Below are 18519 nucleotides of genomic sequence, written 5' to 3' on the forward strand. Positions count from 1 at the left end.
GACCAAGGATATAACAAGCACAACCTTGTATGAAATGAAATACTTGAATCACCCTTTTGTTACTGCATTCTTCTCTGCTGCAAACTTAGATAAGGTAGCCAGCACAGTTGCAAAAGACTCAAAAACTGCCAAGACAGCATTTCGCAAACCTAGCCATCTGACAGAAAAGGGTTCTTTGATGGAAATCTCTGGTTCTTTAAGTAAATTCTGAATATTTTTCAGAGCAAGTGTTCTGATACTTGAGGCACTTATAAACAAGTACAGTGAGTTGAATTTTTCTCGGAACTTCAGCATGTGCTAATTTTTCTTCACAGAGTCCGAACAAGCAAGGTTTATTCTGTAGGCCAAACAGTGTGTCTGTACACAAAATGGAGAGTATTTACTGATCATTTGTTTTCCTGCCCCTGTGTGTTTTCCCATCATTGCTGCTGCCCCATCTGTAGCTAATGAGGTACAATCAGCCAAACTGATTCCCAGCTTTTCAAATTCTTCCACTACACAGTTTACAATAGTGTGTGCACGGCCGTCAGCAATAGGCACATTATATAACATTTTAGTGAACAGTTCCCCACCTTTAACATATCTTACACACATACTTAGTCTCTTATCAACTGTTTCATCAGTGCTTTCATCCAACATAAGTGCAAAACCCCCAGACGATTTAATCTCATTTACCAGTTCGTCTCTCAGTACATGAGCAATGGAGTTTTGCATTTTGGTAATTGAATCCCAGCTAAGATTGGTGTACTTCACATCAAGTCCATTTCTGGTATGCAGTTCCAGTAATCCATTTACAGTACTAGATGGAATTTCAGATTCGGCTGCAAAGTAAATGGTGTTAAAAACTATTGCATCTTCTTTTGCTACAGAAAAAGCAGTCTCAGTAGGTGCAGCATCTTTCTCTAGAATAGTCTGAACTTCCTGTTTTTCCATAGCAGTGCACGCATTACTGTGTTCAGTGCTCTGATCATGTCTAGTAACTGCAGATATCTGGATGTTAGTTGTACCCTCATTTGCCCAAACAGTTGTAAGTTTTAACTTGGACTGCATTTGTACACATGTGGAACATGTCATATTTGTATGAGTGTCATTAATTTCAAGCCATGGATATTTACTTTTCCAATCAGAGACAGTTTTTTATTCAATCGGGCACCATCATGTTTTTTACGACAGCAAGCAGAGATGACCCGGTTCAGTATTTCAACAACAATTACACTGGCAATGCGTTCCGGAAGATACACGATCTCTGCAAATAAATCGTCTAAGACCTTCCGACAGACGACCTCGCTACTGTCTGCTGAGGTGGTTAAATGCCCGAGCAGCGTATTGGTTTGTAATACCGTTTGTTTTACCGTCGTCCTCGCGAAGACATTTTTTTAACCCGGAAGTAAACAGGATTGTTTTAGACTGGTTTTCAATATTTTATTGTAATGAGCGAAATGGATGAAACGAACGAAACGCGTTTAATGTACCCGGCGCATGCGTTTCATTCATTTCGCTAATTCACATCGTGGTTAAAGAACCAGTCTACGATGCGAGTTACGCCGTTTCGGACAGTATTTGCTTTGCAATACGCTGCGATTTTGAAAGCTGATTTTCTTAAATAAATTGCTTTTTCTGATTATGTTTTTGCGTAATTACGCAAATACGGAGCTTATCTGTAGCTCTGTTTTAAAGTTTAGGCTTATGCGATATCTATTTAGACATCTGTATTTGCGTTTTCCAGTTTCGTAATAAACATATGAAGCCCAGTGACATATGTTATAAATCTGCTATAGTTTTATTTCAGCATGCAAGCAGCCCGGTGTAATGGCTCCATAGACAAATATATATATTATTCCCACTTTAACATTAATCAGCATAAGTTCAGGGAATACCTAATTATTATTTATCTAATTATTGTACACCACAAATATTTAGTTGTTAGTCATATTAGAATCTGTAGTTATCAATGACATAGAAATGACATAAAACACATTTAGTTCGTCTATTAACATTTATGATGTCTTGCAATCAAATTAAAGTTGATCTTCACGAAAGCAGAACTATCTAGTATGAATAATGCGACAAGGTAACAATTGACCTTTACTATAGAATTCCAATAGGATCATAGACAAATATGATAATCAGTGACTGGCTTCAGTATTTGAGGCATTGTAATCAATTCAAGAATCCTATATCTCACAAATGTTTCACATAAAACGTTGTTTTTTTTTTCACTTTCATATGAATAGATTATTTTTTCTCATGAATTAAATTCTTGTTTTAATGGCATCTTCTCACGTGTTTTAATGGGAATATGAACTTTGGTATAAAATTTACGATGTGATAAGTGCCACATAAATTTGCGTAACAGGTGTTTTTCCCATAATTGTGAATGGTGTGAATATTTAATTTAAACTTGTGTTGTGCAGTGAAAAATAAGAAACATCGTTAAAAATCAGGTAGCACAAAAATGTATATTCTTTAATATAGAAACTACAATAAGGATGAATTATTCAATAAGTTTTAATCTTTGATAGTCGAGAATGTGCAAAAAGGCTTCTTTTTACAGATTTCATTCTAAATGTATTTCTGATAAGGTCATTGTGATCTTCTGGATAATTTAGATGTTAAGACTTCCTCACTGATAAGGTGTTGATATCTGTCAAAACTTGTTACTATTTTAAATAATAGTAATTTTATTTCCATATAGCTTTCTTGAATTTGAATGGTTTATACTGTTAATTACATTCACAATAAGAGTAATTTTAATTGGTCAGTTATTGTATGTTGACAGCGAATATATTTTCAAGACAGCATGTTTCTATAATAATAGATTTGGATTTCCAAGTAGAAACATTGTGGTTTTCCACTAGAACACTATAATTGTTAATACTTAAATCTTTTTTTCAAATTGTTATATTCTACGGATATCCGTGTGAAAACGGTTGATTGTTGATTAGTGGTTTTCCACTGAAGAAAAATAAAGAGAGAATCTGGAATTATGTTTTATTATTTGGACATAATAAGTAGTGCCTTAGTACCTATACCAAACGTCATTCATTTACAGCATTACACTTGTTGCCGTTATTAAAAATAATAAATATTATGTGTCCTTCATCATCCTTGACAAAATGCGGAGTTTTCTACAGGAAGGCCATGAGTAGCCGTTATCTTGAAAAATTCCAGGGGTACAAATACATGAAAGATTGCTTCTAAAAGAATTACTATACGTCATTTTCATTTTAGAATTCAATACATTTTGATTAAATATTGTAACAAATAAAGTTTCATGTATTGCCTCTCACATGTTTATTACAGAATGACTTTCATACCTCAATGTATACAAGGATTCATCAAATTGAATTTACCCGTGTAATATTTCAAAATAAATTGCACACCACAATTTTATAAGTCTAGTAGCTTCAAAATGAGACATGGTAAACTTTGAAATTGATTATTTCTACGAAAAAATGCAATATGAAAGTATTTATCCTATATTAATAATATAATGAATTTTGATAAGGCTTTTAGGCAAGTCAAAATTGTTTGTGATTTGATCATCTATACGGAGCGAATTTTTAACTTCACGTCCTTTGCAGGAACCAAGTTAAACGTGTAGACGTATATTGGATAATTGTTTCACTTCATTAAACACTATTTGGATATTACCTTGTGTCGATCAATAGTTGTCAGAAAATTCTATAAATTTCTCCTTTCCCCTTGCATTTGCGCTCCCTTGCATTTGCATCCCCTCTCCTTTTACTATGAGTAAGTTATCGTGCCCACCTTAATTTTGACTGCTGGAATCCTTATGTGATGCCCGATTGTTGTTTTACCTGCTTATGCGTATGCTTGAGCGTCTGTGTGTCTTGGGCGGTGCCCTATAGTGTTGTTATATTTCATTTGTCTGTTTGTTTATCTATGAAAGTTAGTTATATGTGTATGTGTGTATGTTTGTCTTTTGAACGTGTCTTCGCTGCTATGGTTTACGTTGTAGGGTAACTGTGATTCAGGAACGTAGCATTCCCTTTTGAATATTCATCCTTGTTCCACTTTCCCCTTTAACCACACCCCCTTTCTAACCCCTACCCCTTCCTCTCCCTTTTTTCTACATTTTGCATAAATTTAAAATGTACTTGTTGGATTTTTGAAGCAACCCATCAAGACTTTTTCTCCGTTACAGTTTCTTTTTGTTGTGGGGCCCTACTTTGTAAATGCGTGGCTCTGTGGCTGTGTTTGTGGTGCTCTGTGCTTCCGAGAAATCTACCCTTACCTATTATATTTTCTAATGTCAATAAGAGAAACAACAAAAGGCTTTCATTAAAAAGAGTTTTATACATGATAAACACCATTAAACAGACATATTTATGACAGTAACAGTCTACTTAAGAGGACAAATTTTAAAGGTAAAAAGCAAACAAATCTATTACCAAGTAAACCTGCCGTCCGCGGAATGTTCTTGACGTGGATGATTTCCAGTTAAACTCGCAAAATAAAATTCTAGCAGCAGTGTAGCTTTTCATTCTGTGGAGCAGCAGTAGTTTTCCAGGAGGTAGGTGCATGAAGTATTTTATCATGATAAGATGAAAACTAAAAGGAGACCTTTTTCACTTTTAACTTTAAAAGATATTGAAACAATACTTGTATATAAAATCACCAAGCAGATTTGAAAATGTTATTCACACAATGGTATATATACAAAAAAAAAAAACGAAACTTAAACAACAACAACAACCAGACCCCTCCCCCCAAAAAAAACAAAAAAAAAAAAAAAAAAACCAAAACAAAAACAAACAGCAACACCATTTTGGGAAAAATATTTAGCCATAACCCAGTATATGAAAAACAAGGATAAATATCAAACAGGGAATGTCATGTTCCAAAAACGCAGCCTCCTCAAACACAGAGATGTGCACACTGCCAATATTGCATTCAGCGTGATATACTTTTTCAATTTTACTTTTTTAATATAATGTCTGTTTACAGCATGCAGTGAGTTATATAAAGTTTCAAACGTTGCCGATATACAAATGTCTGTTTACAGCATGCAGTGGGTTATATAAAGTTTCAAACGTTGCCGATATACAAATGTCTGTTTACAGCATGCAGTTGGTTATATGAAACAAATGTTTACGTCACGCTGCCATGAAAATATTTTAAAACGTGGCGCTGAAAATAGACCGTCGGTGTCAGCTGTGAAACTTTAATTGTTTTGGAATTATATGGAAAATATATAGTCTTCCTTATTAACAGTTCGTATAAATAAGTAATTTTGTAACTCCACTTAATGTACTAATTACAGACAAGGATAAGGATGTGTTATTGTTTCTTTTTGTGTGATGCAAATCTGACTTCACAGTACTCCCTAACATTGCATAGTATAATTATCTTGATTTGTATACAGACTTGCATAAAAGATACTTGGTTCATACTTTAAACCTTCACAAAACCCCAGTTCATGATCATGGTTCCTATAGTATACCTAGGGTTAGAGTATAACATGTACAGTGGCATTTTCTTTCTGGTCTGGTGCCAATGGTTAGCAGAGTTGAAATACGTTTGACATCACCGGAACAACTTTGTATAAACACTGGCATCTTGATTCATGGAATACGTCAGCGATGTTAGAGACAACCTTGTCCAAACAATGATATCTGCATATAGTTAGTTTGGACAAAATTGTCTAAAGACGGATATCTTCATGTAGTTAGCAAACATAATAATACGCAAGACATGGCCGGAATGGTTATTGCTTATAAGTCAATAAATACCAGAACTTCCATAACTCAACTAAATAATAGCAATATTAATGCACGTATGGTTACCAGGTTATAAAGAGAAAGTAATCCTAGTAAGTATATTTCGTTAAGTAATACTATATAAAATACTGTATAACGATGTGGTAAAAAAATTGGAAACCAGCTGCAAAACTTTTAGACTGCTTACTAGCACTGTCAGAATAGAGGAAGAACCCGTTACACAGTAAAACATCTTAAAACAATTATACCAGTTGAATAATATTTACATAAAATTACAGGATACAAGTGTACACACATCTTGACACTTGTTTTTTCTAATGTTTTAATAATATAAATGTAGGCGGAACGAACCCTTTAACAGAGGTTTGTTTTTCTTTTCAAGTTATTAAAAGTACTTTACTGCTCTATGATTTATCAGTTATTAAAGGATTTTAAAGAAACCTCTTCTGTAATACGAAGATTCGGCGTTTTCATTAAGAAAAATGTCTCCTGGCAATATTAACAACGTTCCATTTAGATATGTTTTACATCCATAATGAAAAGCGAGCATGAAATAGTTATTATAGAGAAAACGTTTATATTTCATATGACATCTTTTAGAGAAAAAGTTTCTATTTCAGTTTGATGAAAAATAGAAAAGTGTATCAATTATTAAAACATTAACGGAATCATTAATATTATCCATCTGACGCATCATATCGTTCCTTTATGTTTCATCGTGATTTAAGAATTATTCGTGTCCTGTTTCTTACATCATCATTTCAATTAAAAAAACTAGAGTTATGGCATCAATGATATTTTACGATGATTATTCACGTGGGTGTGGCTGTATTTCGTAACTTGCAGTGTCATTTAAAAATATGATATCTTTAATTCTGATATTCTTAAGCAGCTTACATCTCAGTTGACAGATCTCATGTTTCCTGTCTACTGGCATACGTTTTTGAGTTCATCACATTGCACTAATGTCCCTAAGCAAATGTTTAGGTACTGAAACCTTAATATAGATCTGCCCGGTTCATCGTTCGCCTGTTATGATGACCGGAACATGTACTCCTACAAAGACGGCAAAGGTAAAGATTTCTAGCATGATGCGGATATATAACATGCTAAATTGTATTCTGTACAAGTTTCAATTTGTGATATGTTGCAAAATGAAATTATCAGAAGCAAAGGTCATGTATGTTTTGATGAACCCAATGTACATGTTTATTTCCCAGTTACGTCAAACAACCAAACAACTCAGCTTGTTAACGTTGTTAAGAATGTAGTATGTTGTAATTTTATTTCAGTACCAATTATAACTCCACAAAAATAATATTAGAGCCTAATTAGTGTCAGCAAGGGCATGGGTTTTCTTATCAGGAGCTGACTTACAACAGAAAAGTACAAATGGATCGATGGCGTACTGGTAGATCTTCACGAAAAGGAGAGGTTGACGTACTCGTATACCTTCACACATTGTGATGTCAGACAGTACATGACCGGTATATTTTACACAGTGTCTGAATTATTCAGTATTCCTCTTTCACGACATTTTGTCAGTATTATAAATTATTGATGTAAACAGTACTTACGAACGATTTCAACAGTTTAAATTCCTTTCATGAAATGTCCTAAAATTCTGCTAACACATAACTGGTAATCAGAATTTTACGACATGAACCACATTGTCAATAATACTTTTCCCTGAACAAAGACTGTAGTAATTCTATCAAAGAAAATTCAGTTTTTTTCAAATTATGGTTATTTCTTCTTTCCAATTATCCTAGCTAATTCTTGAGAAAATGTCATGTCTAGTAAAGGAAGTAAACATCTTATTGTAGGAGTGTGTTCGAGGCTTGCGGAAAGTGTTTGCGTAATATTCATTATGTAAGGAGTGGATATGAATAAAAATACCGAACGGATCACCCTGGGACACTAAGACACCCTGATGCAGGGAGTTGATGCGGGAATCGCATGGGGACTTGAAAGCCTACCTCAGAATCGAGCCATCCATGTTTCGGGAGATGGTAGACAGACTGACCACCAGAATGTGTAATCATCTGAATATTGAATCCAATTTACTCGTAGAAATCATATAAAACAGTTAGTAGAAACCATGCATGAACACAAGTATTCGGTTCCCTTTTTTGCTGCAGATATTTCTTTTGTTTTGTTGAATTGAACTGTTTTCAAAGAAAACAAAAACATAAGTGGTTCACAATGTTTGTTACAGTTCGTTGCAAATAGTTCCAGACACACGAAAAGTTAAATAATCAATATTTCTCGGAACAAAAAACAAAACAAAACAAAAAGATAAAAAAGAACCCCACTGCATTGCATTATTTAGGTAAAAGTATTCGGTTCCCTTTTTTGCTGCAGATTTTTCTTTTGTTGAATTGAACTGTTTTCAAAGAAAACAAAAACATAAGTGGTTCACAATGTTTGTTACAGTTCGTTGCAAATAGTTCCAGACACACGGAAAGTTAAATAATCAATATTTCTCGGAACAAAAAAAAAAAAAAAAAAAAAAACAAAAAGATAAAAAAAAAGAACCCCACTGCATTGCATTATTTATGTAAAATCCTAGCATGCATCATTATCAGAAAATAACACGATACTTTTTCATTAACTATCTTGAATGAGAGAGCTCAGTGTGACCTTGCAAAGTAAGTTTAGATTCATTGTATACGCGAATCCATGTATTATATAAATGTTTCGTTTTTGAACTTATGCCTTCGTGCGTTAGCGCAATCAACGAACATGCGCTGCATTTTTGTTTTATTTTAGTATGTCTAATTTGCTTTCAAGGATAACAAATAAACAACATGCCTACAAATATAATAAGATAAACTGAAATTGAATGTAAATTGATTATGTAGGTAGAGCACTGTGTTTTATGGCATATGATGTTTATAAGAACATGAAAAAGTACTTTTCATATAAAAAAATAAAACGTTTTGATCCTTTTGTTTTCATTTAAGCTGCATCAAATGAATAATGAAAAAGAACAAAAATTCGACATACATAATATATACAGCTCTACTTTGTACGGCAAACTTTAAGACTTTCAAAAGGCTTTGTAGAATAAAGTAAAGAAAAATGTTCATTAACATTAAACATTTTCTCTGAAAAGATGTCATTCAAGGATGCAGGCTATAAAGTTTTAAAGAAATGAACAGAAAATGCTTACAGATAATTAAATACCCCTTTGCACAATGTATTTATTAATATTAAAAATAATTTGATTGTTTCTTGTGAATTCTTAAATGTTAGAAATATTCCGGTTGTTATTCATTGGATCACTGAGATACTACATGGGTATTAATGGAGAGAGGTTTGTAAAGGCTGATCACTACCAAATTAAATATAAGCCTCCACAGGTCTCAAAAGTAGTCCAAATATAAAAATAGTGCTAATCATTTTTCATTTCCTAGTGCCTTTTCTCCATTGTGTACACTACGGTAGCGCTTTCATACTGTCGCACTGACCTGTGTACTTTCGCTCGGGGCATTATGGGTAAGAACTATTTTCAACATGGAGTCGTAAACAAGGAAGTGAAAGTATGCTTTGCATTTTTAGTTGAATATTCACCATTGTTGTTTCCAGAGTATGATTAATTCTAGTGTATCCATTCTAGTATCATTTGAAATGATGAATTTAAGTTATCTGCAGTTGTTCAAATCGATTCATACATGAAAAACGGCATCGTTTAGCTTGTTTACCTGCAAAATTATACATGTATTATTTCTGTACAGTTTTTTGTTTGTTTGTTTTGGGTTTAACGCCGTTTTTCAACAGTATTTCAGTCATGTTACGGCGGGCAGTTAACCTAACCAGTGTTTCTGATTTCTGTACCAGTACAAACCTGTTCTCCACAAGTAACTGCAAAATTCCCTACATGAATCGGAGGTGGAGGACTAATTATTTCAGACACAAATATTATTTATCAAATAGTCGCAAAGAACATTAGCCCCGCCCGAGGATTGAACTCTCGATCCGTAGATCTACGCGCTACCTACTGAGCTGTACATGTACATCATTTCATTAAACAAATGTACAAAATATTGAACGCACCATTTTCAAATTCAGCATAACTATAAATTGAAATAATGTCAGTCATACATTTTTTTTTATTTTTGGCAGGACTAATTTCCAAAGTATCAGTTTGATGTAGTCCAGTAAGTCTAAATGTACAGTCTAGTCAGAAATGGTCCAGACCTAAAAGGCTAAATACCAGACCTAAAAGGCTAATTACCAGATGCACACTTTGTTTTCTTGTATTGTATTCTTGTTTTGTTAATGGAAGTGTTTAGGAGTACGGATCCGTACCTCTAGACAAGCCTGTTAGGGGTTTTCTAGGGGTACGGACCTCCGTTTTCTAGATATTTAGGGTTATTTATAACTTAAATTTTGTTGAAAATAAAATAACAAATAAGACTTAACCACTCTTCACTTAAAACTTGGATCCAATTGGTTTACAGATACCAGCATTCACCCGATTGTTTACCTCTTTCAAAACCTAAATAACCGAGGAACTCCAAATGAATACACTGTTCCGTTAGTTTGTTGTAAAGTAAACTGTGGATAACAGCTAGATTAAAGAATGAATCTATCCCTTAAATGAACTCTATTTGAAATTCAACAACAACAAAAAATAGGCATAATAATATGCATCTATTTATTTTGTTATTTAACAAGGTATAATGATAATTGGCACGGAACTGATTGTTTATTAATCAATTAAGCGACATAAAGTAAAAGAAACTGTTTGTGAAAACGCCCCTTGTATCTCGTAACGGCTACCCAATGTATGAAAAACGTAAATACACTTGGGATTAATTATCAATTAAAAATAGTTTTTTTCCCAACATATTTAACATTATTTTGTTTAATCGTTATATCTTTCTTTCTGCCAGTTCAAATCCTCGTGATTTATTTGGTGTTCCTCGGTTATTTACGTTCCGAAAGAAACAAAACGGATGAACGATGTTATCTGTAAACCATTTAGATCCAAGTTTTAGGTGAATACTGATGAAGTCTTATTTGTTATTTCATTTTCAACAAAATTTGAAACATAAATGACCCTTAATCTCTAGAAAAGCGGAGGTCCGTACCCCTAGAAAACTTTTAACAGGCTTGTCTAGAGGTACGGATCCGTACCACTAGACACTTCCTTTGTTAATTGATATTTTTTCCTGAATAAACAGTTGATAATTAGTACGAGTTTATATGATATCGGAATAGTAAAAATCATATTCAGTAAAGATTTCTCACGGCTTGCTTCAAAATTGTAAAAAATCTCAGAATTTATTTCTCGGTGAGGACAGTCGGTGACAGGTAGCTCAGTTGGTTAGAGCACCCCAGACATAGAAGTTTATATGTCATGGGGAGGTCTCAGGTTCGAATCCTGGCCTGGCACTTGTCCACCTTATTACCTCCAATTATATCAATTTACACTTTCAAATTTTAACACATAAATCTTCAATTCTTCATGTATGTACATTTGATCTTATAATATTTTGCATAACACAGCACATTTAGAAAGTGTTTCAAGCATTTTGCCATGGAAAACTTAAGAGATTGATGCTTTAATTCATTGTTATAAATTTTGTTGTTGAGCACAATATCCTATTAACTTTGATATAATCTTACAGTTTAGATACATGAAATGGTAGGTATATACTAATGTAACATTTAGATTTTTTCAACTGAGAAACAGGCATGTCCCATGTTTTATAACTGCAGGTCAATCTAGGTAATACACACTAGGACATTTTTGTTTTATTTTAATTTAGTAAAAGTTGACTTTAGATGAATACTGCAGACCAAGATACTAGTAACAGTATATTGCATTATATATTTGTAAAGGTCACTATACATAATCCTTGTATATTTCTCAATCTGCTGCGTGAGCTGTCAGGAAGTTGTAGTGATAGAAACAATGGACTCTTCTGAAACTAAGTCACATTATTATTTTTGTATCAGAATGAATTATGAATAAAATCCATTTCAGAAGAAAGGGACTTGATTTAACATATTGCTTTGTGTTTTAAATGGTATGGTTGACATAATATTTACTAAAAAATTTGGTTGGAAGATGTAAAAATGATGGAGACAATTTTTGGTCAAATATTGGAAATTAAACCTACTTTCTGAGAGAAGAATGAACTAAATATTTTATAACCAGTCTGGGAAATAGAATTTTTGTGTGAAATACTATCAATTTAAAACATTGAACAGAATCTAGAAACATTTTAAACATCTTTTATTGACTGTATATATATACACATTCTAGTTATTATTTTCATTTAAGTTACGAGTGTATTACTCTTTTACCTTTTACTGATCTGATAAAATGTTTTAATGTGTGTACCAGAAATAATATTAATAATCATTAGTAATATTGCACCACTTCTTACATAAATATCTGGTCCATAGTTTGTGTTTTATGACATGTCTAATATTTGAGAATTATAGTTAATATTAATGTCTAAAGTCATGTTATATACCACTTATTGAATGGCTTGCCAGTCAATATTCATGACTTAGCCTTTTTTTTACTATTGACCAGCAAATACTTCCATTAATAATTATATTGTATTGAAGTTGTCTGTGCTTAGGATTTTATATGTTTCCTAAAGTGTATTTGTTTGATATGTTCCCCATGTTTAGTAGGCCTATTAATTAATAAAAAATAGACTGCAAAATAGTGTGTATGAACTTTAATATATGTAAAAATAAAACTAGAATTTACAAAGGTGGTTGTTTTTCACTCATGATAGTGGTGTTGAAAACTGAAATCCTGTCAGTATTACATTGTCCATGATTCATAGTTGTAAACAACAAGTACGTTTTAGCATTTCCAGTTAGCAATAGCAGAAAAATTATTCTCTCTTTGGTCTAACTGTCAGTGGTGCACCAAGGGAAGGACTAGACTACCAGAACTGCAATATGTAAACTTAGAGTAAGTGTTTGGTTATTAACACTTTGAACAGAATATGATATACATGTACATGTACATTGACATGGGGTGCCAGCTGGTATATCAGCCCACACAGTATTCCTTCTTGATGACATGATTTAAGCACTCTATTTGTGCATCATTTAAACGTTTAGGACATTGATCTCAAGAGAAGGAACACTTATGGTGAACATGTCACACTTGACTGAGCATGTAATGGATACAAGGGTATCGTCAAAGGAATCCGATTTCCCGTAGGGCGCCGCCATCTTGGACTCATGCATATTCATTACAGATAGCCTCTAGCCCAATATGTGTTTATGCATAATCAATCTTTATTACAGTCTTTAATACAACTACGTCAAATAACAGAACAAGAAGACACAATAATAAAGTTTAAATCATGTAACTCCTCGATTAAATATATCATAGTAAAGAATCGAGATTAATGAAATGAATATGCATCATCTAAAAATAGACTCCCGCCAAAACAATTACGTAATAAAATTGTCCCTGGTCACGTGATTCATTTAGCTTCTAACTTTTCAAATTTGCAAGTCATTTCTTTTGCGTACTTTTTTACTTCCTGATTTTTTTTTTCGAATCGTAAACGCATGTACGAAATTTCTTTGTGTTAAGTGTGCGGGTACTCGCTGTGGTAGTCGCGTGATGAAAATATCCGGAAGTGAAATACAGACTGCAAGACAAATGCTTCCAAAAGCATAATATGTACTGCACTTGCTTATATTAAAAAGAAACAGCTTTGGGTTATGATAAAACTGTTAATACTTAGATTAGTTCTTAAATAGATCTAATTAAGTTTGCACAAAATATGACAAATTATATTTGTCTCCATACCCAGAAATCTAAGCCAATTTGCTGGCTTATTGGCGAAATTGTCTCCCTTGAAAACAGGTTATCGGGTGTATCGATTAGCCTTTATCGGCCAATTTACGCCTATTGAAATATAGAAGGAGAAAAGCTTTAACACATCAAATGACATCAAAAGCATCATCTGACAATATTTATTAAGTTATTGAAGTAATCTGCAATACTTGCACTTTCTTTCAATATAATTTTTAATAAAATAAAATATGATCTTCTTGCTTCCCTAAGCGTTTGAAATAAGTAACTAATTTTGATCCCGAGTCCCATTGATTTCTGTAGGAAATGACAGATTTTAAGCTTTACATGGTCTTTTAGAATGATTTATTCACATATTTATACTCATCTCACAACATTTATTAAGTTATTGAAGTTAACTAGAAAAGTTAATCTTGCTTTCAATGAGTTTATCTTTAAATTATTTTTATGTCTTCTTGCTTCCCTAAACGTTTGAATATCACTGATTTTACTAATTTGGAACATTTTGCCCGTCACAGTACACGTGTACTGATGACACCGGATAACCTGAATTAGATAGACATGTGTGTCAATCTAATTCCGTGTTTAATGTCATTACTTTGTCAGATTAAATAAAAATAAAGTTATTTTAAATTACATGTTTAAATAAAAATATTCCATTTTTTTAAATCATTTAATACCATTTTCACTACTAGAATTATTTATTGCATTAAAACGTAACATAACATAAAGTTGATTAACATATAGAACTACATGTTCATATTTAAACTTGAATATTGTACATGTAAATATAACAAGTCCATTGGGTCGGGTGTAAATTTCATGTTTCTTGTTTGTAAGTATTATAATATTGTTGTTAAAAATTTCTTATTTTATCTTTTTGTAATGGCTATATATGTATGACAAAGTCAAATAACGTGTTTGACAATAAGTTAACCGAATGCTGACATATTTCTGTTTATTACCGTTACTAATTGGATTAGTATCTGTTTGTCAGACATGCCCCGCGGCCTTAAGGGACAATTATTACGGCTCTTGCATAAACACTCTAAAGTTAAAATCTAAATTATGGATATGGAGTTATAAATTTTGATAATTTATCTTACCGTTCAAAATCCAAATTCACATTATTGTAAAGTAAAATGCATTTATAGGCCACGGATCCATAATATTTAAAAACTTTTTTAAATTGAAAAGACACATTTTCAAGGAGACCCGAAATACACATATATTTCGCCCTCATAAAAATATTTTAAAAATGAAAGGGACTATCCTCCAGATCGTTCGACAACAAGAAAAATACTTTTATAGATGTCTGGAAATAAATGCTATGCTTTAAAACTTAATTACTGACAAAGTTTAACTATACATTACGGAAATACTTGAGAATTTGCTGTTTTTCCATATGATGAAAATCGAAAAGCGATTGTAACGCTTTACTCAAGGTAAAGTGTCTCGATTATAAAAAAAAAATCTATATTTTAAAGTCATAATCCACTTATTCCGCTATAGCGCTATTGGTTTCGACGAAATATTGTAGACACAAAAACACATCTTCTAGTATTAACAAACTTCAATTTGAGAGAAAGATTATTTTTAGCCAAATCTGGAGGTCATTAAATACATATTTTAAAAATACGTTGAGTAATGGGAATTATATGCTTCCTAACAATTTTTAAACAAATTCCAGATTATCATTCAAAATCACCAATTTGAAGAAATAAGAATGTTATGTATATCAGGTAATAAACATGTACGTCGATCTAATTCCGTCTTTGTCAAATTAGGTTAAAACTGTTATTTTAAATTACATGTTTGAATAAAAATATTTAAATTTCAAAAATTATTTTTTAATTAATTAACTTTTAATTTATGATTCACATATATTTTGCCCTTAAAAGATATAATCAAAAGTTTAAATACATATCTAAAATGGGAATATCCTTCCCGGCTCTCAATTTTGAAACAAAAACCCGATTATCATTCAAAATCACCAATTTGAGGAATACACTGCAAATTGCCTCGGGCAAGGTATAAACTCCGCTGGTGTAAAAAGTTTCACAATGTTGTCGCAATACCCCTAATTAACAAAACCAGTGTAAGGTCAAGATTATCAAGATAAGAAAGATTTAACAAAAGTCGATACTCGCGTTAAGATGGTTTAAAGGGAAATAACCAAATTTAACCGATCTGGCTTAATAATCAAGGGACAATACTCTTCAAAACACGGACTCATTTCTGGACATGATTGCATTATCAAATATTTGTAACATTATGCTAAAACAATATCCCTTAAAAAGAATATTTTATATGTGATAGAATGAACCTTTTGGTAAGCTAAATCTTGTGATATCTAAGTCTCCCGATCCATATTTAATATACCATAATTGCGCTGCAATACTACAGTATAGGAAAGTGAAAGTAGATTTTCCTTTTTTGTCAAAAAATAATTCTATGACACGAATCAGAGAACGATAACGGTTTAAAAAGTTTAAGTAATCACAATTACGCACATTTCTTGTAATAACATGCAAAAAATAAGTAGATTCTGAAAATTTACCGTCCTCCGCGGGACTATGTTTTAGTGTATGTATAATTATCCAAAATCGGCTAGTTATCAGTTCCTAGTATAGAGGTTAGACGGAATGTGTGACGTCACGCTCTATGTATAGAATGGCCTTTTCTCAATAGCAACGTGTTTTCTTTTCCTCTACCGCGTTTCAGTATGTATGTGTAGTATTCTATCGAAATCTAGTCACATGCTAGGTAGAAATGGCGGCGTAAGAACTTTATGTCTCGAAAAGAGACATTGAAAGAAGCGAAAAGGATTAAATTCAGCGGATTGTATTGAACGAACATTAGTTTTCTTATATAAAAGTTAACACCCCTTTTCATTTTTTTATGATAGAGATATAGTTCTTCATGGGGATATAAGTCTCTGAAAATCTGATACGCTAGTAAATGTCGAAGAGCCGTTATCAAATGAGTGGATTTTATATGAAATAAAGAAAAGCCGGATTTAATGGTGTTGAGCCAGTATATTTCTTAATATCCCCAGTATTGTGATAGGTATTCTAAGTTATTAAATGTATATCTACATTTAAAACCAATGTGCTGATTCATCTCCTTCTGTACCTTTCCCCTTTAAGGAGGTAGGTTACCTTGTTACCAGGGTAAATTCAAATTAGTTGAACCGCAGCAATATTTTGTATTTCGTGTAATATGATGTTTTAACTGCTACAATCTCAATTTCGTTTATCTCTGTCCCTTCAAGTTCAAATTTTATCCATGTTTGAAGAACATGACCCTCCCAAGGTATTTTATACTGAAAGAAGAAATACGGATATTTAACACTTTTCAGTGTATTTTGATTTCATTGATATTCGTAGAAGTCTGCATAATTGATAATTTTACTAGTATGCGCGTTAGCTTTCTAATATAAGCTTAAAATGTATATATCGCGAGGCTCGTGTTTCCATGGTAACGCATTTTCTCTCATTTTTAAACAACTATGCATAAAAACTTCAGTGCCATTCTGTTAATGACAACATGGAATATTTGGGTAATATTATTAGCAAAATACCAAGCACTTTACATCGTACCCTATTTTAAAGTAACCATGGCAACAGAGATGTTTAAAATAGCTTATATCTTGCTTTTTGTCGTAACTTCTTATAAAAAAGTTATTGAATAAAATTATCTTTCTTGTTAATGTAGCTTTAAAACATATTATTTCTAACGTAAGTAATATTTTCTTTTTTTTTTTTTTTGCATTTATTCAAACAAATTTCACAGCTTAGAATACTTACAGAAGTACCTTCGTCTGACATTTTTCATGGAAAAATCGATCTGCATGCTGCTATTATTCTCATGGATATTGTTGAAATGAAAATAAAAAGCCGAAGCCGTATTCCTTAAATAGACCAGTGTCAACGCTTTTGAATTTTACATTTAGATATATAGGTCACGGGCTTTGTTTCAACGGCGACATCAATTAAATTCAAGAAACCACAATTTTCTACTGAAATTTGAACAATTTTAGTTTTAGTATATAGGTAACAAATTATTAACGGAAACTGAAAAATAGGTATTACAAATCATTCTGCAAGTTCTTTTATTTGAAAATGGCCGTAACAAGTAACCTTTCACCCAATTATATTCCAAAATACATTGGTTACCATCATCCATTTTCTTACATTCCGCATAACTTTCAATATAACTACATAAAATAATGGCTTAAATCAGGTAAATTCCTAACAAAGTAGTAATGTAAAGCGGTTTTGTTAAGTCTGTAGTATGAAGTGAAGATCAAAAAAGAATAGAAAATACAACGTGCCAAAGTCATTAGCAACTGATTCCATTGATTAACTTATCATTTTGTGATAAACAAGGTTTATAGTTCTATCAGTTTTAAGATACCAGATGAAGGATCGATATTAGAGATTACTCAGAACGTTATCATACCGATTTCGTGTTAGCGTTAATGTAGAAAGTGTGTTCCTGTTAATTCGTAATGCATGTCGAGATACGTCATTATATAAAAAGAAGGACACACATAAACAAAGGTTTGGTTTGTTTACTGTAAAACAACGTAACACTACAAGTACTCTTGTAATTTAAAACTGTTTCCACAATTCTGAAACAGAAAGGTGTGCAAGTGCAACACTGTCAACAATTTTTGCAAATGCTTTTGCCACTCCTCTGAAGATTAAATGCTTCTTATTTCTATAGGGAATATTTATAACAAGCGCCTTTTAAGTCTGTTACACACACCGTTAAAATGGAACCGCTTGGAACAGCTCTATTTAAAAAAGGATTGGGGGGCAATGCACTTAACAATGTATGGTATCTGTAGTTATTAATACACAAAAACCAGCAATCTGTAAGTGTTATGTGACGGCTGTAAAAAGCCTTCTGTGTCTGAATAAGTGTTTTTATATTTACTGGTCCTTCAAGATCATGGAT

At 32.4% G+C, this 18519-nt stretch overlaps 1 protein-coding gene across 1 annotated transcript; it reads right to left on the reverse strand.

The window, feature by feature from the left end:
- Positions 1 to 297: 297 nt before the first annotated feature.
- LOC128555972 (SCAN domain-containing protein 3-like) lies at positions 298 to 1074 on the reverse strand. The gene has a single exon (XM_053539840.1). It carries the CDS (start codon positions 1072 to 1074, stop codon positions 298 to 300), a length of 777 nt encoding a protein of 258 aa, XP_053395815.1.
- Positions 1075 to 18519: the final 17445 nt, after the last annotated feature.

Source organism: Mercenaria mercenaria, chromosome 3, assembly GCF_021730395.1.
Source record: "Mercenaria mercenaria strain notata chromosome 3, MADL_Memer_1, whole genome shotgun sequence".
In the NCBI taxonomy this organism is placed as follows: domain Eukaryota; kingdom Metazoa; phylum Mollusca; class Bivalvia; order Venerida; family Veneridae; genus Mercenaria; species Mercenaria mercenaria.